At 37.2% G+C, this 25,620-nt stretch overlaps 1 protein-coding gene across 4 annotated transcripts; it reads right to left on the minus strand.

Annotated features, from left to right (window-relative positions):
* Positions 1 to 1,172: 1,172 nt before the first annotated feature.
* LOC149661409 (uncharacterized) lies at positions 1,173 to 25,373 on the minus strand. 4 transcript variants are annotated; one of them, XR_016368880.1, is made up of 10 exons: positions 20,861 to 25,373; positions 18,681 to 20,788; positions 18,426 to 18,625; positions 18,316 to 18,349; positions 16,090 to 16,294; positions 7,499 to 13,412; positions 4,974 to 7,422; positions 4,492 to 4,611; positions 4,056 to 4,299; positions 1,173 to 3,760 (listed from the first exon to the last, which is right to left on the minus strand). XR_016368880.1 is itself a non-coding variant. In XM_089842923.1 (5 exons), the coding sequence occupies exons 3-5, from the start codon at positions 18,451 to 18,453 to the stop codon at positions 16,165 to 16,167; spliced, it is 192 nt and encodes a 63-aa protein (XP_089699049.1). In that variant the 5' UTR covers positions 18,454 to 18,625; positions 18,681 to 20,788; positions 20,861 to 25,373; the 3' UTR covers positions 15,498 to 16,164. The 4 variants fall into 4 exon arrangements, 1 of the variants encoding a protein (XP_089699049.1); XR_016368878.1 differs by adding an exon at positions 14,320 to 14,677 and having other exon boundaries at positions 7,499 to 14,243; positions 16,090 to 18,625; XR_016368879.1 differs by lacking the exons at positions 1,173 to 3,760; positions 4,056 to 4,299; positions 4,492 to 4,611; positions 4,974 to 7,422; positions 7,499 to 13,412 and adding an exon at positions 15,498 to 16,008.
* Between the last annotated feature and the right edge of the window lie 247 nt (positions 25,374 to 25,620).

Raw genomic sequence — 25,620 nt, forward strand, 5'->3', positions numbered from 1 at the left:
TCTTGAATAGGAAGGGTTAGCAAAACTTCTAACCCTCTTTATGTTACGTCTTTTAACAGGATATTAAAAGGGTTATTTTCCATTGCGTTCTTATTAATGTCTCTGATAAAAACGCCTTTCCTTGAAAGAAAGAGGGGAAACCAACCATCCTTGCTAATTTTGACTTTTCACGTTCATTCCCTGAAGCGTTTTCAGGTGGAGAACTAGAAAATCGCTTGAATTCGCCACGTACTGTAGTATGCTTAGGCCTTAATTGGTACCCCATCCGAATGTATTAGTGTGATTTCTAAGCAACTCTGGTTCAAAGGAGATAGTTGGAAATGTGCAGCGTGGTTCAGATCAAATCTGAATTGAGTCATTGATAAGAATTGAAAACGCGAAATCACATTGATTTGTTGATTTTCTTGACCACGTGCTATAGTCGAATACTTCTCGTGCATTTTTAACAACGCCCCGCATTCCCATTGAAATATTTGCGTATTTTTGACCTGAGCCAACTTGTGCAGCGTAGTTGCACGTAATGTTAAGCTCCATAGGAAAAAGTAGTTCTAATCTCTTACGGCTCGCCATTTGGTGTGTTGTGGCGCGATCCAGGAGTGAAATAGGGATATAAAAAAGTACAGTGTTGGTATTTTTTTAGTCCATCCACTCTGGTTAGCGGAATAGAGCAATATATAGGGTAAGGGCGCGGATGCCATTATGGTATCTATACTGGCGTGCGTTAGTACTGTGTTCGCGACTATTCCGTGGATTGACAAAGTTTTAGCGGTTCCTCTTTCTACATTAGATTGTCAATTGAGTCCGATAGACCCTTTAGCGTCGTAGTTTATAGGCGGATTGGCGAAGGGCTTACTGGGTTTGGACCAGAAGGTCCAGGGATGCCGTTGAGGAAAGAGAGAGAACTGGTTGAGAGGTGTCATGGGACTCCTTTTAAGCCGCCGCGAAGCACTTGCGCTTGTCTTCGTCTATATCATCAATTAGTTTCTTGTTCTTTTTTCTACCTAACTCCTTTTTTCCTTAGGTTTCTCTTTCCTCCGGTCATAGGCGTCCAGGGAGGTATTTAGCTAGAGTATCCGTAGTTTATAACTCGACCTTTACTCTCTCTTCTATACGGTATTCTCCATCTTAAATTTTAATTAGAACTACATTTCGCTATCCATTTAGCCAATATCTCCGCTTTTAATTAAGATACTGTAAACGTCGTCATTTTATAGAGTTAAGTATCCGTTGCGAGTCTTTTATCAAACACGTTTGCTGTATAATTTACCATTAACAACGCAATTACACGATCGTGTGATTACTTTTTTTGAAAGTTGAGGGATCGTGGGTTTGGATTTTAAATATAGAGATACAGAACATGTGAACTTACCGTGTCGTGAAAATTAATTATCTCACGTACCTTCGTAGTTTAGGTAAGCCATTCTTATGAAACGACCCCCCTGGGCGAGAATCATTCGATAAGTTCTGGAGCTAATTTTATTCCAGGTCTAGCTTTGAATGGCAACACCCCCGCCAGTAGAAATCTTACTTCGTGCTTGACTCGAAACCATCTCTCTAGTATTTGCTACGAGCGCGAAATGCTTAGACTACAAGTATCTACTCGTTTTGATTCATCCTTGATGTTCATTCACGTGGAAGAAACAATGCCGAGGGAATGAACATTTGCTACTGACTCCGTTTAATTTATAATAATGACTCTCTAAAGTTCAACGTTGTCCAACCACTTCCAGAAAGAACGCTTGTAATTAAATCCAAATTCTAAACTCGTAATTTCCCCTCGTACACTCCTTCCAACTCAAATGATTCTCGCCAGTCTTTTATACTCTCCGTAATGTATTACTAAGTCAGCGTAATTTTATCTTTTCCCTCCCCTATCAAATTACTTCCGATTGCCTAAATTTATTTTTCCCAATTAAAACTTTCCCAATAATTACTCGTGTATATAGACTAGACTCTTGTTTTTCGTCTAGCGCGCTCATTAAAGGCTAGAATTTTTTTACCGCTTCAGGCCCTATAAAACCGCTGAGAGAGGAAGGAACCAGTATCGATCTTAAATGAGAAAGTACCTAAAAACATTAAAAGGTTTATGGTAAGGGTCGTTAGGCCTAATGATTTTCATCGCCAAATTTTTATACTCTTCAGGGACCAGATTTAAAGGACGAATAGAATATATTCGACTAGTAGACTTCTTTTACCGGATTTTATTTACTAAAGCATTAGCGTAAAATCATTCCTCAATAGTTTTCCAATTATACATAAGAAATAAACGGAGAAGAAATGGACATGACATCGAATTTAGTTTTCAAATCCAATCTCGCGGTACTGACTTCTTACTAAATTCAAGAAACATTCTCTTTAATTGAAGTTATTTTCCTCTTCCTTTTGAGTACTGGCGTACATTTGAGCTAGGGTACTGTGGTAAGAGTATTATTCTGCATGCGTGGAATTATGGGGCGCCATTTCCTTCTGGATGTCCTCCGTTCTTTTAGGGTGTTTTGGGATTCAACGGTATATTTCATTACGAGCAAAACTGCGGGGAGCGTAGGAAGCAGTTGGTAGGGGGCTCTCGTCAGCAACGCCTTTCTTGCTTGCCTTCTTTTCTTTAATTGCTGGAAAAGGCTTAATGCGAGTTACGTGAACGGACTAGGCTACCGCGAGAGTGGGAGACCGTGACCCCCCTTCCTACTTTGGTGGTTCGCCTACTTCCACGCCCAAGTCGGAAAGATGGCGCACGCTTTACCATCGCGTCGACGGCTGTAAAGACCCCGCCGCGCGCGTAATTAGCGACGTAATTAACGGCTCGGGTTAGTCTACGCGATTTTTCCTAGTTTGAGGGTAAATTTCCCCAACGAATCTATTCAAATTTATTATCGAAGAGTCTTCTCTTGGCAAACTATACTCGCTTCTGGAAGTGAGTGTATCTCTCAGGCGCGGTTCAGCTCTCAAAGAGCAATAGCTGAAGGTGATCAAAAAGAGAATGGAATCAATAATACAACCGTACCGTCTTTACTCTAAACTCGCTAATTAGGCTAAATTTCAGTTTTCTTTTTATGTACCAGACGCTTCATCTATTGAGGCTTCGATTTAATCCTCGCAACAAGGTTCTCCAAGGTTAAGATCTTGTACTTTACGGCAAACTTGTCTTCTTTTTTATTGTAAAGTGACTGTGCTTTTCCAGTCCAGGAACTGAAAAAGCTCAAGCGTCGATACAAAATTTCCAGGAAACGCTTGGTGTTGACTTCTTCGGGTGCACTATCGATGACCTCTAAACTTTGTCCTTTTAAAAATCTTTAATGTAATGATGTTATTTTATTCTACAAACTTTGAGGTATTAAAATTTTGACTAGACTTCCCTTCGAAATGAAGTAATGCTCGGTGTTAAAAAAGTTTTAAAATATTCTCTTCCTTGTGGCTATACTGGATGAATAATAAATGATGGGACACTCTAACCTTGGAATGAGCAACTATTGCCTCTAAGATTGGGTTCTTCTATAGACACTAACTTTATGCGACGGGTTCTTCGTAGCGTAGGATTATACTTATTTGATCGCGTTTGACGTATACGCACCTATTTTTCCGTTTTGAGATGTTATTGCCGTCCGTTAATGTCGGTAATGGACCTAGAATTCTAGATGCGTCCATTAAAGTCCAATTTCGAACGCACGCCTCTCTTCAGCACCCCTTTCGCTCCCTTTCACTCGCAGTCTAGTCCGTCCAATGTTAAGGTTTCCTAGGAACGTTTTGACGCCCGCTTAGCCGGCTGTGGGAAACGCCAATATTCCACTAGTTAGCTAGCATTATAGCATAAATGAATAATTAAACTCCAATAAGTTAAACAGACTCATTTAATAATGTCAAGGACAAGTTGCTACTAATGATTATAATTACTGCAAAAATAGTTGTACAAAATAGATAAACTCAAATTTCAATTTGAATTTCCAGACATCGCAGGGCTAGATACGGTAGAAACATGTATCTAGTTTTGTTTAACTTGTTGGAAGTTATTATTTACTTATGCAAGAATAGTAGGAGCTGCCTGTAGAAGAGCGATATACCTTCCTTGAATATTAACTTCCGAATGTATTAGGGCACCCAGTAATGGATCTCTGTTTATTAAAAGTGTCATTTTGACTCTAGCTAGAGCCGGGGCGCTGTCGAAGGGCGTGTTTCGGCTCGGGTCCATAGCTACGGTCGGATGAGCGTCTGGGCGACGTAATGGCGGAGTGAACCCCGGCCCCTTTCAACTCAGAGTCCCTCTTCTCTCCGTATAGTTTGTCCACACAGACAAGTGAAATTAAGCTGATGGAGGCATTAGGGTTAGACGATAGAATTTTACCCCATTAAAGAGATAGTCGCTCGAATTCATGGCTTGGGTTGAATCGCTTTTACCATTATACGGAAATGTGTCTGGGGGTTAGTCGTTATCATTTGAAATGCGACGTTACGTCAAGCGTACGCGACTATCTCTTTAAATATATTTACTCGGCCTACATCTCTGTTCCTCATTGAAACGTGAATAATCCACATCCTCTTAATAGCGCCGACACCCTTCATTGTGCTTTGGCTCTTTCCAGTATATAAAATCACTCTGATGCCAAAAATGTTCGCTCCCTGGATATAGAAGGGAAAAGAGTCAAAATTAAATTACCTCTCGGTTGATATAGGCAAAGGATGAAGCCACCCTCGTAACGAGCTTTTTTGGAACGGAACGTGTAAAACTTTAATGGAAAAATGTTTCCCTTCCCGCATCAATATCTTTTCAAAAATTTTTTGAACAACAATTTTTACCCTCAGCCTTCATTCAAAGTTTGGAAGGCTAACGCGTCAATTATTTTGAGTACTTGTAAATTCGGGTTTGATGGGCATTGATGGCTCTTGATTTATAAGAAAATTCTTAGAAACGGCTTTTTTATCCCAACCGTTTTTCATCAAATACTTGCGACTTAACATCATCGGAAGTTTATGATACTGACCCCTTATAGAAGATGGATGCTAGTGAGACACTAAATAGGTGTTTTCTTCTATTCAAACTTTTCCTTTTCGCACTTCAACTCTCTCCGTAAAGCTTGTGGTACGGATGAAACTTTAAAGTTCTCTTTTAATTAAAAAAATTAATGAAATTAGTATATATAGTTATCCGTAAGTCAATTTTAATTAACCCTAGTTATTAATCAGTTTAAAATCAGGCAAACACCGCGCTTGTTTGCTATAGGGATCTCTCTATTCTTTTGTAAATCCTTTTTATAACTCAATTTAATTTGATTTGGAATAGAGCCGCAAACAGAGTTTGATTTCTTACTTTATCCGTATTGAATAGCTTAAGTATGGATCCAAACGTAGGAAGAAAGGTCACGCGTTTTCTTCATTCATCTTTTTTACCTTTTGGTAGAAGAAGCGCTCGCTGGGTTTTCTTTATATACACTCACAATGGGGTAGCCGATTCTTTGATATGAGGAACCTCGATTCTTGATTCATTCGAACGGGGATGCAAATATTTTTTCAATCGCCAATATCTTGGAAAGAGTTTGGCAAATATTGACTTTCAAATTCCATTCCACTCCCTCCTTTTCGTAGAAAAAGACCCGAACGTGGTGAGAGAAGCGGAAAGGAACGCTTAGAAAAACTCTGGCAGATCAATCAACTGCTTAGAATTGAATTTCCAAACAAACAGAATCGTAGTTGGCAGGAGTTTTTTTTCCAAACTTTTCTCCTAATACTGGCCCCATCACTACTTTCAAAACTAGCGGGAAAACCTGACCTCCTCGAAGGTGATGTCGGAAATGACGCATTTATCACGCCTATAACGTTTTTAAGTGCCAAGGCCTAAAATATCCGGAATAAGTTTAATGTTACCAACTTCCTTATATTAAAATAACTTTAATCGAAGAAGGCCAAAGGAACTGGGAGGGTTCTTCACGCCTTGATGACTTTAAAGAGAAATATATCTAGGCAACGTCCATTTAAGAAATGGGCTTGGTGGGACCCAAAGGGTTTTCTTTTTCGATTTATAGTTTAGGCGGCCTAAATAAAGTGTTTGTGGAATGGGATATGGTAGGGTTAAAAGAAAAATAGGATGGAAGAATATACCAGAGACTTTATGTTCAATATAGGACGGGGTAGATCCAAAGTTACGAAGAAACAATTTTGTGCCATTCGATCGTAGAATTCAATTATTTATTAGCTACTCTTTGAGTGGCTTAGAAGCGACATTCTCTTTTATATTTATAGCAAGTCTATATTCCAGTTCGCCATTATTTCGTTTTCCATGATATTTAACATTTATTATTTATGCGATGACGCAACTTTTATAGTTTCCGCAACGGACGTATGGTCTAATCATCGGTGATATCAATAAAACATTCTGTCCTTTTAGGGACAAACAGTCCGTGACTTTACCATCCCAATCTGTTAAGACTCGCGGCAGAAGTATACGGACGGGATTTCTCCGCTTTTACTATCTCTCACACAGTCTCCCTCTCACTCTCTCTTGACTAGAAGCCGGAGCTCGAGGTCCTGTTTACTTTGGAATGTCGAGAAAGACTCGGAAAAGCTCCCGGACGTTTATAAGCCCTGGCTTAAAACTTAAAGCTTTCCTATACCATCTCCTAGTTTGATCTCCGTGTTGGCCTTTCATTATACATGTACAGGGTGTTTTCTAAAAAAACTGGTAGTGGTCAGTATCTTCACAAGTTCTCTTATAAAGGCTGTCTTTCATTAGCCCTGAATCGCGAGTTTTTGGGCATGTAAATCTACGTCAAATCTTTTTGCAACACGCTGTACATTATATTTAGCTAGATACAGCGGCAAGGAAACACCCCGGTATCTCTGTGCTCTGAATTTTCGCACCCTCAATAGCTGTTTATTTTCGATCTACATATTGGCTGGAGCTTTGCTTTCTGGCGCTCTTTTCCCATCGCACACGGTATTACCCAACGCCTTTCCTAGGATGACAAGTACTTTAGCAAATTGAATTATCGACGGGGGTCGAATGTAATCCAATTTCGGACGACGCCGTGACCGCAACCCTCATCATTGAAATTGCTCTTCTTTTTTTTTCTCACCGATTTTTTTGTTCTTTTTCTTCACATTCTGAAAAGCGATCGTGATTATTATTCTTGTTCCCTTTCATTCTTGACCACCTCCGGGCTAGCCATTGATGGACGCGAAAAATAATGAACGAAAAAAAGTACAATTTCGGAGGGAAATTTACAAAGTATTTTTTGACAGTTGAGTAATTGCTTACCCAGCTAATCTTGCACCCGCAGAGAGGAAAAATATACTATATTGAGATGAATAGACAATACAAAAACACTTTAATTTAGACTTTAACATTCCTGCATGGCGTTTGCTTATGTTGTTTTTATGCTTCTGTTTTTGTTTTGTTATCCTGTCTTGAATTTCGAAAGCAGCCTTGGGTACTGACTACAGGAAGCGAGGGGGAAATCACTAGTCTCTTATGAATTAATTCAATTTAAATATTTCATTAAATCTCACGTACCTTTTTAAATTAATAATCATTGCATTGTTGAATTGGGTTAAATTTATTTATTTATTTATTTATTTAATAAAGTAAATAAATAAATCATGAGAGAGGTCAGTACCACCAGAAATTTCGGTAACGGTAATGAAGTCTGTTAAAGTTATTTAGGTGTAGAAATGTTTCAAAAGCAGTTACCCCCTCGGAGTTTTCCATGGCCAGAAGTATTAAGTGCTCCGACAAACGATATCGCCGCTTGCATAACTGGCGTTTTTAGCAACCTTGACAAAGTAAATAAGACTAAGTAAACAAAATCTCAAACCTTGCCTATTTGGCGATTTCTCCAAGCGAAACCAATTTACAAAATAGCTTCTATTGTTTTCGATACGGTTGAGATTTGGTGGTCTGACTTTTTTAACCTTTGTTTATCTACTTAAAAGCATTTGGCCATTGTAGACTAACGTACGTCGCTCCTCGTTAATGTCTTGATATCCTGATGAAAAACCGTAAAAACCGGTCTTTCCTTTTGTGTACATTTCGTCGCAACCGCGACACTATTATTATTATTATACTAACGTCGCCTCGATATTTTTATCACGTCTTGATGAACTTTTGTCTAAACGACTCTATCTAAAATAATTAGTCTATAGCATGTAATTTTTTGCGTAACCCGTAACCCGTATATTTTTAATGGATGGAAAAGTTAATTTATGCAAATGATCGGCGGCAAACTTAACTGGTTCCTAAATCTATGCAGCGATATTTAATTACACAGATGCTAGAACCCTGTTCTTTTTTTCTAAAACTATTTTACTTGTATAAGTAAATTTTAATGAAATACTGTAATAGGTAGGCGCAGAAAAATTCGCTGGGTTGGATTTGGTTAAAAATAGACGAAAGATCATCTATGAAAACAAATGACAATGTTAATGAGTTCTTTGATCTGAACCACGCTGTAGAGGTTTAGCAAGGATTGAATACCGACCTGAATTTTTAAACCTTCATTTACTGGAAAATTCAAGAAGAGTAAAAATTAATGATAAATTTAGTTACCCATTAAAATCGTAGAAACATTATGAGAATAATCATTTTAACAATTTAGGTGTTGTAATTAAACGATCATTAATTAAATATTACACGAAAAGAAAAACGATAATTAATTTTTAAGAAATATTTTAATAGCCTTCATCTCATGGTACAACTTATACCAAGATTTTCAATTAAAAAATATGGGGAATGAGTCAATTACAGACATATAAGTTATACACCCTTTCTAAGTTAATTAAACTGAAGTTATACCATAGGCGTTTTAAAACTCGTGATATTTGATATCAAAATATACGACGAAGGAAATTTCTTATTAACATACTTCTGTTACATCTGGTTTGTTATGAATTCCACGGTTCTTATTCACTAATTAAAAAGGCTCTCATGTACAATATCTTTGATTGAAGTACGCCGCGCGTGATTTTCACTTTGCACGTGAATAATTCGAGACTTTACCCCAACTTAAAGGTGTGATAATGAATTCGAGGAATATCTAATCAATGTCATTATTTCCCGCTTAATTCTTTGGCGCCCTTACAGTCGTATAATAGGCGTAAGAAAAGGGCGTCCCTGAATAAGAAATGGCGAGAAAAAAGAAGTATATATGTATATATATAAAAAAAAATAAAATACCTCGGGGAAATAACACCCGAAAAATAATTTACCATGTAACTGCCTGTATGCCCGTGGCTCGCTTTTCGAATTAAACGACCGTGTATCGCTTCCAGGCCCAATTTCCCAGGGTTAAAGGGAACGTGAAAGGATAACTCTAACATAAATATTCAAAACGAAACCCTTGGTAGAAATATGAGGAAAATTAAATTCATTAGTGCCTTAATTTTAATGAGCACTTGATATCATCCATAGGTTAAATTTCAAAATTTGCTAAAAATCGGTAGTACCCATTAATATAGGCCTTAAATAAAACCAACTATACCAAAAATTAAACCTTAAGAAATTATTAAAATAGTAATACACTGGAATAAAAAACTAGTAAAAAGAGCGAAATTTATAACTTGTACTGTTGAACTTTGGAGCTAGGGGGAGGTAAATGTATTCCCCTACGATCTTTGCGCATAGCATAGGCCGCAATAAAAAGTTTGCCCTTTAACCTTGGCGCCGCTAAAAAATACGTATCGTAGTCTCAATTTAGAGACCTTTGGACTTAAAAAAACCCCGTACTTTGAAGAATTTACTCTTAAAACTCTAGAATTCGATTCAGACGAGTCGCGACTGGTTTTCTCGTGGTTACAACGAGCAGTTTAATTAATATAATACGGGATGAATTTTATTGTATCGGATTTATTTGAGTAATCGAGGTAAGTTTTAACTGAATTATTGTAGAATCAAAATGTATATTTAAGGAAGGAATCTCGGCGTAATTTTAGGGTTAAAATCCAGGTTAGTGGAAGCACAATCGGTGGTGTTACACGCGACCTTTAACATCTAGTGGCATGCCTTGCCGTAATAAGACGGTTTCCATTTATTTCGATATCAGGCGTATAAAATCGTTGTTATAAAAAATGCCCCTGGTCTGAATATTCCAACACGGTTTCTTTTGATATTTTAGTACCCTACCTGGTAGATTTTTTTTTACACCATGGAAAAATATTTGTAAGAAGAAAGCTCCTTTCGTTTCGGGGCCGCAGGTGGTAGATTATTTTGGCGAAATTGAAGTTTTCACGCGCCCCGCGATTTTGAAGGGAGAACCCGCCAGATGAAATGATCATTTTCAGGCTAGGGAGAACTAGAATGACGCATTTTTATCGTCATTCGTTCAGTTTTGCCAAACCCTGCTTGTACTGTAGAGACTTTCGTATTATTATTGTTATTTCTTTCTCTCAGGGCAATGATAGCTTCCAACGTGCGGAGACGTATAGGCATTGACATTAACATAAGTCAAACGATTTTACTGTAAGTTTGTTGTTCTGACTGCAAACCGGACCCCAGTTAGTGCTTACCAGGGCCGTCGAGAGATTTTGTGGGCCCCTGCGAAAAATGACGAAATTCTTAGGCGGGCCGGGTCCTTAGAAGGCACGGTCCCGGGGAAGCATCGATGGCCCAGGTGCTTACGAATGACTCGGAGCTCAACCATTCTTAGAAACTTAGTGAATCATATTTTACTTACGTTTCGTTTCCCAGACCGAACCAAGCCCCGGGTTGGAATTCGATAATAACATGATACCTCAGTCTGTCTTCGATCGGCTGATGGTAATCGAAGCAATTTAAAATTTTCCCCCTAGTATGTCAATTTCTCTCTCATACAATTTACGTTTCCTGGCATCGTAAATAATCAATCTGTCTTAATATCCGAATGATGATCTCAGCAGACCACTAGCGAATCTATTATTAAAGAGATACTGACAGTGTAGTAACCAATTCAGAGATTCATTATTGATTCCTCATTAGATATCATCACGCACTATCACTTAAAAAATGTCCGTTTTGACTCTAAGCAGATTTATTTATGATATATTTGACAAGTAAATTAAATTTAAACTCTCTAGCTTGTAGGTCAAACGAAATAAATCCAAGACTTTTTATACACAGAGACGGTTCCTGAAATTGTTATCGTCACGCCAGATGCCCATTAAAATATGTTTGCCCTGTTTTCTAACGTGTTTCCCTCGTTTATCATTTGTGGAGAGAATAACAGAATAGCCCTTGCCTTAGCAGATGCCATATGTTTTGGTCTAGAGTTATACCAAAGAACCTAAACCACCACTTCGACATTATACGTTTTAGGATTACAGCGGGGTTGAGGTAAATAACTTGATAGGATCTACGAAATTATCAGATATATTCCTGGCTATATTAGATGCATCTCATATGACTCATGATCTGAACCATCCTGTATATGCAAAGCGGGTTTCGGTTGTTTCTTAATGGTCCTTATCTGGGAGGAATAAAAATAATGTAGTATGAAAAAGAAAGGCTTAAATTACCCATCGAATGCAAAGGCAGAAGGATAAAATGAAATTTACTTTGTGTATGAGGTAATATAAGCTCCACTGAACTATCGTATATCTGGTTATAGAGGAATCGTTACCTCCGTCAGTATCTTTTTCAATTTTATCCATCCCCAAATTACTTGATCTCTTTTTACGACCTACTGAAGTTCAAGTATTTTCTTCTTAACTGTCTGGTATTTCGAAAACGGAGAAAATTTTATAGATTTATGTATAAAAACAGTTCTGTACTTGGGCAAAACTTAACGATTAAGAATTCTTTGTCCATGTTTTATTATATAACCGTGCACCTTTCCATAGACTTTATTTATTTTGGAATCATATATTTTAAAATAGTCACAAAAAAAATAATTCTTGGGAATTAAGGAAAACCCTTTAAAGATGTATTCGAAAAATTTCACTAATTTCTTTTTCTTTTCAATTTAAAACGTCAACTATATAATCGGATCCGGTTTGGAAGAGACGGTTTAAACAGTTTTTTCACCCGGTAATTGAAAATTGGGGGTTTCTTTTCTAACTTCTTTAAAACGATGTGGAAAAAAGTAAAGTTGAAAGAATTTTTAGAGTTAGTTTGAAGATGGTAGGACCCAAAGAATTGTTGGATAAAGAAAAGAAAAAAAATTTGAAGACGGGTGTTTTCGTTCAGATAACGCTCTCTCTCTCTCTCTCTCGCTCTCTAGGTTACTCTCTCCAAACTGTAGGTCTAATACGTGAGACGCATAAAAATGAATTCTTTCTATAAAGAGATAGTCGCGGATAATTATTTGAAAAAGTATAAATACTTCTCTTCGAGAGAAGTGTACCACAAAGAGGGGTAATTGTAACATGGTTCTTCTCAACATCAGAATATTTAGAGCAAGGTTACTAAATCGAATCAATAAAGAGTTCCCTGATCATTCCTCGATTAGCGCTTAACTATTTGCCAAGGTGAGCGCGCTATGGTTTTTTGTCTAACGTCAAGACGAGGTTTGGTTTTTTGTTTGCTGAGGAATTATTACCAAACGGTTATAAAATTCACTCCACGTGCGATTACCATTTGAAGTTTGATGAGCAGAATAGCAAACGAAGAACCATGTTAAATAACTGAAGTATTAAGAAGATACAGAGTGTCATCCTTCTTTTTTTATCCCCTTCTGATATTTTTTTGAATGTCGTGCAGATCAAGGAAATATATACTCGAAAGAATTTCTTAGAAAGAGTGACTATCACTTAAATTTCCCCTTATCCAACTTTCAGTTCGGGACTAGTAGGTTAAAACGTTCATTGATTTTCGGATTCCGAACTGCGAAATCCATATAGAGTCCTAAATATAGATACGTAACGGAGTGAATTTCAATTTTAACTCTTTTTCGCGGGAATCCTAGGTATATAGCGTGAGTTGGATCCTCTATTCCAGTTTCTTGGCTTTACCACTCTCTTCTTCTTTTTTGTGAGCAGCGAAGAATCAGTATTCATTTATACATTGGAGAATCGAAGGGTGATTTTCAAACAAGCAATCGAAGCGATGGTGCGTGTTTCGAGCAAAAAAACTTTCTACCAACGTTTCTAGCTTTAACTCCTTTCTATATCTCGTGTTGTATGCTGTGTGTTTTTAGTTTGGGACTAGTTTCAGGAATAAATTTATACCACCCTTACCGTTCTTTTTTGGTTGGACAATACGGTATATCAGGTATTAATGGCTGATTTTGATGAAGTACTTCTCACACTGTAGAACTTACTGATCTGAGGGATGAACTTCACTAGATTTTATTGTAATCGCCTGCGTAAAATCATTTACCGTACGCGGATCGATTCCATTTCTTTTTCCACGATTGTTAATTAAAGGCCACGAGGGTAATTAAAGACCCGGTGTATTTATGTATGGCAACCTTCACTCACGCCTACGTACGGATCCAACCACCGCGTATTACAATCTCCCTCTGTTGAATAAATAATTCAAAAGAAAAATCCCTTAATTTATTCCATAAATTTGATCAACACGTTATTCTGGTCGCTTCCTGAAGTAGAACTCGAAAATTGAAAGGCTTCCGCCCTTTCCCCCCTCTCCTCGGGTATTATTTCTAACCCTTAACTACTTAAATTAGGCTTATTTAATCCTTTTTAATAGAGAAATAATTTATTGTTAGTTTTAATAGGTACTTAAACTTTACAACGCGCTCTGGGAATTTTAATATCACTTTTATTAAATAAAATTTTCCCCGCTTTTCCCCTTTCTCTCGGCGTTTGGGGAAAAAAAAGAAAATACGTGAAAGAGCACGAGCCGAGATATTATATTAAATTTATGATGGGGAAAAAGAAGGGAAAAAGCGCCGGGAATAAATAATGCTAAGGTCGTATATCCGGCACTGGCGAACGCGGCCTTAAAACATTCTGGTATACACCAAACCTTGGCGGGAAATTTGAAACCTATGAATGTCTCACTGCACTGCATGTCGTTTGATGGTCTCTATAGAAAACGGTGAGAGTTGAAAGTTTTTACAATAACGGATGCATATCTGTTTTCGTCAGTTTACTCACTTCAGTACTTGTCAAATGCGAGAAAGTGAGATTTAAAATGTCTTTTGGAGGGTGCCCCTTTAGTTAATTTATCCAAGAACGAAAAGTGGTGAGCATTCTCCCTCAGTTTTTGATCAATCTCTTAAAAGAGCTTATCTTAACTTTTACCCTCTGCCATTATTCAGAGCAAGGAATGTTGGCCCTATTTTATTTGCTAGATTGGAATCTCTCTGGGCTTCCTCTTGCGAATGGACCTAATTTGTACGATACCACTTGTTTTACCAACAATGCAATTTATGATAACCAAGGAGGGCTCTTTCTAAAGCGTACATGTCTTCCTTCGAAAAGGTCTGGTCGTCTCCCCCTTAATCTAGACTCCCGTATGCCCGTTTTAAGGAAAGGGTCATTGGAGAAGGCCGTTCGATGGAGAGCGTGAGAGTTGAAGAGATGCGGAGTCGAGTGCGGAAAAGAGTTTGACCCTTTAACTGCCCTTTTATGTCGGCCCCTTTTAATTGGCGGCCACGTCTGCTGAAACCAGACCTCGAACCCACTCGGTACTTGTGTGGAATGAAAGTGGAGGGCTAATTTGAGCGAGCATTCAACGCCATAACCCCTCCGCCTTCGCTTCTTCATTCTGTCCCTTTGAATCGGTCTCTTAACGATGACTATCCATCAACCACCGCCCAAACTGAGGAATAGAGAAGCCCAGGGCTTCATTTTTGAACGGACGTCGGTCAACGCCTATTTTCACGCTATTATAAATTATTTTTCGGAACGCGTTTAAAACTCGTTTAATTTTTAACGTTTATTCAGTTAACTCCTACGTATTCGTTTGAATATCAATGTAGGTAGTTTCATAAATAAAACTACCCAGTGCGCGATGAGTCTGGAATGATTTCCTAGAAGCTTATTAAACAAAAAATTTGAAGCGAAAACACTTCCACCCAAACTGCGTGTGTTCGAATTTTCTTGTCACTCATATTGTACTATTTCCAAGTGTCTAATTCAAAGTGTGATGTTTGAGGGCATCAGAAATGTGTCCTAACACTTCTGTTTATGGACCTCTTCCATAAAACTTTCAAATATTTTTAAATTAAGGGGGATTTTTATTGTTATAAACATTGGATTAGGTGTGCCATTTTTCAACTCCGTCACTTTCACTGGGTCGTTACGTTTAAAAACCCAACATACTTAAACTAGCTTTCGAGCAAAACCTTCTTTGACCCCGGTTTTATTTTTTTTCAACCTGCCTGGTTTATAAAAGTTACTTCATCTTCCTGAAAGATAAACTGTTAAAGTTGTTTTCTCTTTTGGTTTAAAAAAGATTTTCCAAGTGAAGTTTATCGCAGATTTTTATCTTTGTCCCTTGCGCTTTAAGATTGAGTAACAGTTCTTAAACTTTTTTATTTATTTTAGATTTTATTCAAATGTGGACTTGCACATCTCGCAATTAATAATTTCCGAACGAGTCTTGATGATCTGTAATTGACTTGAAGCTACGTGAAGTGAATTAATTGTGTAAGTAGAAGTTCATATGTCTTTTAGTCTATGATTATGGGAAGCCATTTTCTTTTTCAATTGATAAACAATTTCAAAATTGTAATTTTTCTGTTGAGATAACCTTGAACTTAAGATTTGGATAACACGAACTTAAATTACGTTACCCACGTTAATACCCACTGAGATGCTAAGCGTAAGATGAATGAAAGAGTTTTTTTATTTCTAAATTTCAAAAATTCCGAGCCTAGCCCGTAAAGTTAAAAATAAGAAAAAGACCCAAACGGGTTGGAGTCTTTATTTAAAATCCGAACCATCCTCGTTTTCTATCAGGAAGAAAGAGACTACGACCACCATCACATTTTTTCTTCATCCAAAAAAAGCTAGCCAAGGAACGATATTGTATGTCACTTCATTCTTTTTTTTTTTTTTTGGCCGTATTTTCAAATGAAAGAAATCCCCGTGCCGGGCCAACTCGTAATCAAGTTTTTTTTTTCTTTCACACTCTCACATCCGTACCACCTTTTTTACGTATTCGAAAGAAAAACTCATCTCGAAAAAAAGAAGAAAAAACTTTAATTTAGAAAATCTTAAACTACTTACGGCATTTCGTAGTTTTCTTTTTTTCTTCATCTCCATCCTCTCATAGGCCTTCATCTTCTTCTTGGAAAGATACCTTTAGTTAATTTTCTTTTCCAATTCCTTCCGCATCGCATCTTTGAATACATTGTACGTCAAAAATTTAAAAGGAAAAGTGCAGAAACGGATTTTGTTTCCCACTTTTTTTAACTTGATTGTTCCTCGGAATCTGAAATACATTTAAGGTTTATTAGTCTGATGGTGTTTCTTACACTGGTGTGAAAGGGTTTTTATTAATTATGAGTAAAATTTGCACTCGAGAAACCAACCAGATTTCATAGTTTTAACGCAATTTTGGCAGATTATAGGGAAATTACCTGGTATTTAAGATCAGAATAATCTTGGACCTTTTAATGAACATTACAAAATTTAAAGTTTGTCAATATTTTACAATTAGAATTTCAGTCATCGGGGGTTTTCGCGTTTATTTCTCAGTCTTGTTAACCCATTCTGGCTCTCAGCAGAAAGACTTATCAAAGAAAAGAATGGGAATTGGCGCGGGGGTTGGGGTTTGAAATTTAAAGAAAAAATAAAGAAATAAAAGGCGAGATTGCGGCAGCTGCCAGTGAGAGTTCAAGACGGGGTTCCCTATAGTTCGGGAGGGCGCTAAAAGGTATATTGGAGGGAAAAGGGATATTTTAAATCTCTTAAATGGCCGCTTGGCTCCTGATTAACATATCACGACATTATACGAGGCTCCTTGGAAGGGCTATTAAAATTCCTGGGCCATTCGCCCAAAAGCTGACCTTAAAAGTCCCAAAGTGCACCTGAGAATTTAATGGGCATTCATCTTCTTGCGCTAAAGTACGCTCTACACCACTCACGCATCTTTGGTATATAATGGAATAATATATTCATTCCTGTACTCTATCCTTTAGCGTCTTAAGACCTTGCTTTAAACTTTTCTTCTTCTTGGCTGAGATTCAGCCTCTCCGTCCTTAGTAGGAGCGCCGGTTAACCCTATTATCCAAAACTGTAAAGCTCTCAAGTTTTGCGTATTGTTAATGTTAGAAGAAAAATAGTTACCAACTAAGTATATAATATTCGCTTTCACATTAATCGCGAATTCATTTCCGATTGGGATCTTACCATAAGCAAGTTTAAAAGTTTGTTTTAGACTTAGGAGAGACTTAGTATCCTTATGTCATGGTACAATGCGCTCTGACTACTTGTCTCGACGTAATAAAATACCCCAAAGACTGGGATCGTATATTATTCTGGCCGAGGTATTTATCCGGGGCAAAGAGATCTCATCTTTCTTCTCTGGGAAACTTTTTTCTTTTTTAATTTTTAAAAGAGAGATTTTGGGGGAGGGGAAAGGGGATACCCGAAAATAAAAACCTTAATTAGATAAGCCGTCTTTTGGATCCACTATGAAAGGTTCCCTTAAATTCGAGGAACCAAGCTGAAGGGAAGAATTAAAAAAAGAAAGAAAGAAAAGAAAAATCTAAAATTTGCCTCTATATCTCTTCTCTTGAAAATTCAAAACTTGGGAGGAAGGAGGGTGTTTGTACTTGAAAGGAATGGAGACGAAGGGAAAAATTTCCTACAAAACTTTGCTTTGAATCGTGTTTCACGCGTTCTTAGATTGAAAAGGAGGGATTTAAGGGAAATTCTTTTATAAAATTTGTTTCAATTTAGTTTATTTATTTTTTAATTTCTCTCTGTCAGTACCTTGAACTTTGAAAATATTTTAAGAAAACAGGATTTCCCCAAAATTCTCCAGAAGGCCAAACTCCTATAGTAGTTTTCCTACTCCTTACTGATGTTATGTACAATTTTAGTGGGGAATAATACAGATTTAATTATTTCCTTTCTTCTTTTCATAAAAACGTTTTTAAAACAAATCTTAACTTTTTGGGTATAGGTATATTTTTATACCCAATATAATTTGACATCACTAGCTTTAATAATACTATTCGAATAGCTAAGCTACCATTCGTCTTCCTTAAAATATATTGTAGCAGGTTAAGGGCCTAGAGGGGGGGGGGGTTTTTTGTACAAAGTATTGATTCCAATTCCAGACTACTTCCACTTTGTATAAAGACATTTTCGTTTCCAAATGAAATACGTAGATTCTAAGCTTTTATAAAGTTAGTTTTCCATAGAAACGTTAACTCTATATCTCCATCAAACACAGATTTTTCCCGAGAACAGTTCAGTCAATCGTATATTTATTTTAAAACGTACCCTATGGTGACCTTTTTGAACTGTTCTTTCAAGCCTATGAAAAGGTAAAAAAAAGTAAATGTAAGGTACCTTTCCTCTTTCTAAAACGTCCAATTTTTACGGGCAGTTACGTTGCCGTAAAAGCATGCTAGCTCCCATGTAATGTTTTCCGTGAACCTTTTCAACCTAAAACATTTTAGAGGGTCGGAAAAGGGACCGGTTCCTTTCCAGTGAATTTATATATTTTAAGACTCATTTTTCGTCTGCTCGTGTTTTGGTGGTACTACCAGAAGTTGAAGCGTGCCAGAAATGAAAACGAGGGCCCGGACGTCTGGCAAAAATTTTACTTTTCTTTTACTTTAACTAAGATTTAAAATAGATCTTACCTTCACATTGTAAACCGTAATGTTTAGTTTCGGAATATGCGTTTTAATTGGCGATTACGCTTATAGGAAACGTTGAAAATGGTAAAATCTCAGTTTCCCTTCGCTAATATCTTTGGTTCTTTATTCCAACTTTATTTTACTGCAAGAAAGCAGTTTTCTCTCCTAATATCTTTTGATTCTTGCATCTAAATGCCTATTTTTGGAACTTACGCTTTTTCTTTAAGTGATTACTGTAGTTTTGTTCCAAATTTTCGTTGAATGACCATCCCCTCGCGTTTAAAATGCCTATTTGAACTATTTCTATGCCGTATTTACTCTGCGTTTCTTATATGAGAGGCACGAGCACTTTGCGCTGAATTCTCCCCACGCACCATCTTTTGAGGAGGAGGCCCAAAGAGCCGAGAGAGTGGCTCGAGTGGAGGAAAAAAATGAGGGAACACCAGAAGAATGGCAGGAAGGTTCATCTTGGTGGCGTTTGTTTAAAAGTCCGCTTTTATTTCGAATCGCCCAAGACATATTGCGTATTCGGTTCCCCGTGTTTGTTGAGGGGTTTTAAGAAGCGACTTTCTCTTCCTTTCGTCTTATGACAGTCTTTTAATCTCCTTCACGGCGCTGAGACGTCACTATTGAAGGATGTTTTCCATTCTTTCCCCAAGGAACAGCGAAAAAAACTCCTTGAAATACTAGTACTACTCTCCAAAGAAACCTCTCTTCTTATAAAAAAAAAGATTTATATACAGGTTGTCTAATTTATTCCAAAGCAGAGAAAACCCTCTATCTGAACTAACTGAATTCGGTTGGTTTCCTGCAATTTGAAGATTGAATTCGAGCAATAGAGTTGTATTTAGAGATGGTATTGATTCTTGCGTATGCCCTTAAGAAACTAGGCCCTGGTAACATTTCAAAAATGCGCTGACCATTAACGTCTTGTATAGATTGGTGGCAAATTCAATTTAGTTAAAATTCAAGGTGGTGCCCCAAAATTTCAATTAAAATCTATAAATCGATGCCCTAATTTTAGTCCAAATATATACGGGGCCCACATGACCCGTGGCGAAATAATAACTTATTTCCTAGAAGGCAAAAATATTAATTTTCAAGCTTTTTCCCCGTTGACAGGCTTATAAGCCATGGCTTGTAATTAACACCTCATCGTTGGCGAAGGGGCAGCCAACGTAGCCTTTAGCCCTTATTATTATCTTCAATACAACCTTCTTAATGGTCTTATTCCGTTTTCAGAGTTTTAGGAAAAGGGGCCCTAATTACGACGTCGGCCGTCTTCTTAACGAATCGCTCGGGGGCTTTTATTTCGCGCCCAATTCCAACAAAAAATTCATAAGGAACCTTAACTCGTAATTACGCCTCATTTAAGAGAGAGCGCTTCTTCCATAATTTCGGCCCTGATAAAATTCTGTATCATGGTTGCAATTCGTTCTTTCAATTCAATCTTTCGTTCTTTCAATTCAATCTTTCGTTCTTTCAATTCAATCTTTCTTCATCTGTACTATTGCATTCCGAAAGGGCCTTGAAAAACAAGTTACATTCTCAAGCCATTTCCCCCGTGTCTTTTAAATTGTCAAAGTCACATGGCTGTGAATAGCTTTTCTAACTGCCAGGTCTTAGTGTTTTCATCAAAATCTCTTTGGAGGTTTGAAAATTCGTTTAGAGCTACGCTAAAACACGTAGATGAAGGCTTCTACAGACGATACAAATATAGATTTATCTAGATAGCTCAAAAAGCTGAGTATGCACTTGTCCAATTTCTGTTCACACGACCCAACTAGTTAACTCAACTCAAGTTGATTTATCTAAATGAATAGAAAAGTTGTATCGTCTGAAAAGGCCTTAAGTGCGCTATAACATCGATAGCTGATCATTTTAGTATGCTTTAAATGAATTGAAGTATTTCTTGTTTTGTAACCATTCATTTATTAGAGTTTCCCCTTCAACTTCATTTCTTTGTAGTCTTTTGATTTCGTTTTCCTAGAGTAGTAATGTAATGAAATCGATACTTGTCCCTGGTGCCTTCTTTTTAATATCTTTCTTTAGTAGACCACCTACGGGGTTATTTGTAATAGAGTTGTTCGGGTGCAGTATAAATGAATGTTCTGGAGAAAACGCTACGTATTATATAGATATACCATCTCCCTCTAACCTACAAACCCCGCCTCTTTTCTTACCGCGGGTGTTTTTCTTTCTTCTAAAACGGTTTATTGATTAGATGTCTGAGAAGTTGGCACCTGGTGAACGGCGAAAAATTGCCACAGAAATAAAAAAAAAAAACTCGAAACAAGCAAGATTAGGAATGTCGCTAAATGTCCCTTGTGAAATTCCCTCTCACTTTTTCTTAACATACCAAGTCGTCACATGTAGTGCTTTTATCATATTGTCTTGAAGACGTTTTCTTGAACTCTTACGAAATTCTTAACAACGCTGGCGTAATATTGGAGGAGGGAACTTATATATACTGTTGTGGTGTAATTAGAGGCCATCTATGGCTGTTTAAAAATCCCAGAGTGTTTTTAGAGGTTGGGCATCAGTAAATGCAGCCATCTCCCGGTGAAAATATTTTAATGCCTCAGTCACGTGTGAATATTCCAAGAACACAATAATTAGGTCTGATTTTAATATTCTTCGTATCTAAAATATAATTACAATTTATTTACCAACTTAAACCGGGGTACTCGTCCATATATGAGAAAGGTCCTCTAGTGCTAGCACTCTACACTATAGTTCTCCAGTACATAACTTCCATGTTCCAAGTTGATATAAAGATGAAATTTTGCATTACTATTTAATACATATTTTACGTTATTTTTATTAGGTTCTATTCTAGAGAATTTATTTTATTCTTTAGAAGACGGAGAGAGAGATAAAAAGTAAACTAGTTATCTCATCCTTGTGTCTTACAATAATTTTCTCAACTCTTTGACGTCGATTATAGGCTAGAGCATGTTTTTGCCCACGGGTTCAGCTATCCAATCCTGGACTTAGTTTCGAATACCATGCAATATTTTATCGTGAAACTGTAGTAAGGTATCGGGTATACCACGAGACAAGCGAATACGTCTTTTCCCTAATGCCTATTTTATAGTACACTGTCCCTAGCTGGCGAGTCACTTGAACTGAAAACGAAAACGATTTTTTTTCCTGTACTGACGAGCTTTACTTTATTCTTTTTGGAGGGAAATTGAGACGCCCACCAAAAATTTACCCAGTTACGTGTCATGGGTCCGGAGGTGGCGAATGGAAAATGGAGAAGATGTCTAGGGGAAACAGGAAGAAGGCTTAAGGGTTTTGAGAATAGGACGACGGTTTGAACGATCCGTGTCTTCGTCTTTCCCTTTTCTTCCTCATACAGATTTGCACCGTAGCCAAGGCCCAAAGGGTGATGGCTAAGGGATAAAATCTCTCTATCGTGAATTATATATTGAAAAACAACATCACTTGTCACTATTATAAATGTTTTTTCAACTGTCTCGCGTCTACGGTGTCAGTCCCTAGTGACTTCGATCGAAAAAATAGACTGTTCTGCATGCTTTCTGGCGTCAGTCTTTTCCTAGTCTTGGAGATAGATCGTGTTTTTCGCCTGTGCAAGGTTGCCTCGTTCTTAACACTCACCCATCATCGACAGAGTCTAAACCGAGAGACATATAGGCGTCAACTATCTTTTACACCACCACGATTACACTCTGGGCTTCAGGTACCCATTTTAGGTCCATAACGATCCTCGTAGATTCAGATTTAAAATCGATGACGATGACTCCAGACTGATGCATAAGCCTTTATGTAAGATCACCAAAGATCATTTTAGTTTTCGAAAAATCTTTCGTTCTTTTTACCATCTGTAAAGGCTCTACAGGAGAATCTCACTTACGGCATTCCCTAATAATAGGCTTATGGATGAAGTTATAAAGAGAGCGTTGTATGGGGCGTGGGCATTGCCTGTCGGCGGCTCCTCGATTCTTGGTGGGGCTTGGGCCATCTTCTGTTTTTTGCTAGTTTTCGCATCCTCCGGCGATTTTTCGATGTAATGAGAAGATATGAGAAGCTAGCTGCCCTTTCCAACCCTAAACTCGAATAACGTCTCCTATATACAAATCTACTATAGCACCATCACCATTGCCGCATTATGGGCAAAAAGCTTGCGCAAGTACTTTGAACAAAAAAAAAAAATAAACTAAAAAAAAATTCCCTTCGGCTTTCCACCAGTCTTCCTTCCTACTACTCGCGCTCTCTCGAAAGATGAAGAGCGATGTTTTCTGGTCCGTTATTTTTGGAACACGGGATGAGGAAAGGAAAGGGTTGCTTAGGCGACACGACCGAATATACAAGTCACTTCCTTGAAGGATGGACTCCTCTGAAAGGAGGAATAGTGAAGGAGTGCTTTGGCCCTTTTTATTATCACGTTCCTTAGATGGGAAGCCTTCTCTTATCTAAGGCATCGCTCGCTTATACAACATGTGCTACGCGTTTATGCATACAGACTGATGAGAAATTTCGCTTCGGATTTAAGCTCGAAAATATCTGACCTGGATAAAATATAACAGGAAAAAACAAACAAACATCATAAGTAAAAAATAACCCTTGCAAGTTAAACCTACTTATTTTCGTATAATGGTTATATTTTTAAACATTTATCGACCTATAGAATCAGACAACACTTATTATTAGAAGAAACTATTGGCGGGTTAATATTTTTAAAAATGTGTCTTGCTCAATGGTAATTTTTGTCTTATGGTTGGGTTATGATTTTAACGTGTTTCGTAATGTGACCTATATAGGGTTTAGAATTTCCCCTTTAAAGGCCTTATTCAATAACTCCTTTGGAATTGAAAGCCTTCAACATTTTTACTTCCGGTATAAACTGTTTTGATTTCAAGGTTAAATTTCTCTACTTGTTTTAAATGTGGTTATGATTATGAAAGCATCTGAATATATTTTATTTTTCCTCGCGACGGCGTGAGATGAAAGGATTTCTTTGAGGAGGAAGTCGGATAACACGGTATTATCATCGTTAAAAAGGGCTTCCCTAAACTAATGAGACAGCGGCTTGTTTGGACGACTTGATTTATTAGAATTTATTATTTTTGCTTACGGCAAAACCATTCGTGTGTGGCTGGAACTGATAGGGTTGGTATGAGAGTCGATAAATTAGAGTACGCTCGTTTATGACACTCAGTTGTCATTCGTATCAAGAAAATTTATCGAGCTAATTAATGTTCGATCACCAAAAATTAGGCGATAATCCCTTTAATATACGATATACTCTCCTTTATCAATTCATAATATATAATAGACAGTCTATGATTCTTCCTTTGTGTTGTTCCCCACATACGTTCCTGACAATCGATCATAAGCACCTGAAAGCCAAAACGTGTTACACCAAAAAAAATTGAGATCAAACATGTTTTTCGGAGAGTTTCCAAGTACAGATTTAGTAGCTACTGAGGCTAATACGGGGATGACTTTACTATGTAAATGCGACCTAAAACATTCAATCTCCGCCTTTTACTTCGATTCTTCTCTCAACTAGAAATATGAAAACATATATATCCATTTTTTAATACTCAAAACCGGAGTCGGATCGGGGAGACCGGCTTAGTGTTACTTCTTTACTTATAAAACGTGACTGAATCGACTCTAATGGACGTACGTAAGTTGAATCATTCAGGATCCCGAATTTTCATGACAGTTCTGACACATTCATTGATGCTGCATGAGACGGGGAAATCCGCAATATAAAAATATTTTAAAAAGGTATAATTCTGTACCACGGCATTCTTTCTAAAAAGCCCCTAGACACATTTACGCTTATAAACATTGACTTCCGGTTTCCTTTCCCACCATTGTTATAATTATGCAAAGAAGAATCGACTCGAGAAAAGTCCATAATAAGAAATTTAAATTGCTCAGCCCAGAAACATGTTGCCTCTGCATGGAATTCAGTTGTTTAATTACTTGTTATTCAAGTAACGTACATCTTTTCTCGGTTGGAAGAACGAGGCGTTCGTTAATTTCAACGATAAATGAGATGCGTGCTTGACGAAATTTAACTTCCCCAATTTGGAACTATTTAAAATAATATAGTAAAGAACGTTGTCACCAAAATAAGCCTAAACGATGAGTAATTGTCGTTAAAAACTGTTTAAATCGCTAAATTAACTACGCTTGTAAGTTTTAAAACGGATGTCAGCCTCCATTACCTACAAGACTCAATCTCGTGAGATTGCGTGGTTAATTTGAAAAATCATAAATTTTAAGATTTAAAAATTATCATTAAATTTTAATTATAGTTTTCCTTAGAATAGCGCGACTATTATAGGGTGTGGTTTTTAATTAAAAACTTCCTGAGCTTTTCGGTATAGAATTAACTTTTCTGAGAAGGAAACTACTTAAGCTGGTTTGCCAAATTCGTGGAATGAAGAATACGAATGGTCTTCCGGTCCCTAACAAGAGAAAGCTAATAGCTTTTGTATTTTAATTAAAATGTTTAGCTTTCAAAAATATGTGAAAAGGAAAAATTTTGAGCTCGGGGCTCTCTTGATGAAGTAATGATAATTTCCAAAGAGATGATGAAATTAATTACTCAAAATAGGGTTTTTTAGTAGTTAGTTCCCCCGTAAACTATATCTTTCCAATGAGTAATGAAGCCAAAAGCTATTAGAACAAGTTTATTTCATGTGGCCCGATCTGGATTTCCGTGTTTTTATTCACCTTTCCTTTAAGAGAATGAATTTCCCTTTATTTTCAATGTAAACTTTTCGTTGTTCGTTGAACTTTATTATCTGACATTTATCTTTTTTTATTTTTGCTCAATTTTAGTTCAGAACTAATTTCCTTTTCGTGGTCCTGCCTGCTCTGGAGAAGACGAATCTTCTCAATGGCGGCACTCGCATTAATTGATGTCCACCGCCTTTCTCCGGCGTTTCCGAACCAA

This window comes from Phalangium opilio, unplaced genomic scaffold (assembly GCF_054372755.1).
Source record: "Phalangium opilio isolate 3A_F unplaced genomic scaffold, DU_Popi_V2 ptg000070l_1, whole genome shotgun sequence".
Lineage (NCBI taxonomy): Eukaryota > Metazoa > Arthropoda > Arachnida > Opiliones > Phalangiidae > Phalangium > Phalangium opilio.

Excerpts from the sequence above, each read along its gene's own strand:
- LOC149661409 (XM_089842923.1), bottom strand. The coding sequence starts at position 18,453 with ATGGGAGCTAGCATGCTTTTACGGCAAC. Across the intron at positions 18,350-18,425 it reads TAGCATGCTTTTACGGCAAC|GCTTGAAAGAACAGTTCAAA; the intron begins GTAACTGCCCGT and ends ACCTTTTCATAG. Across the intron at positions 16,295-18,315 it reads TTCAAAAAGGTCACCATAGG|ATTCCGAGGAACAATCAAGT; the intron begins GTACGTTTTAAA and ends AATGTATTTCAG.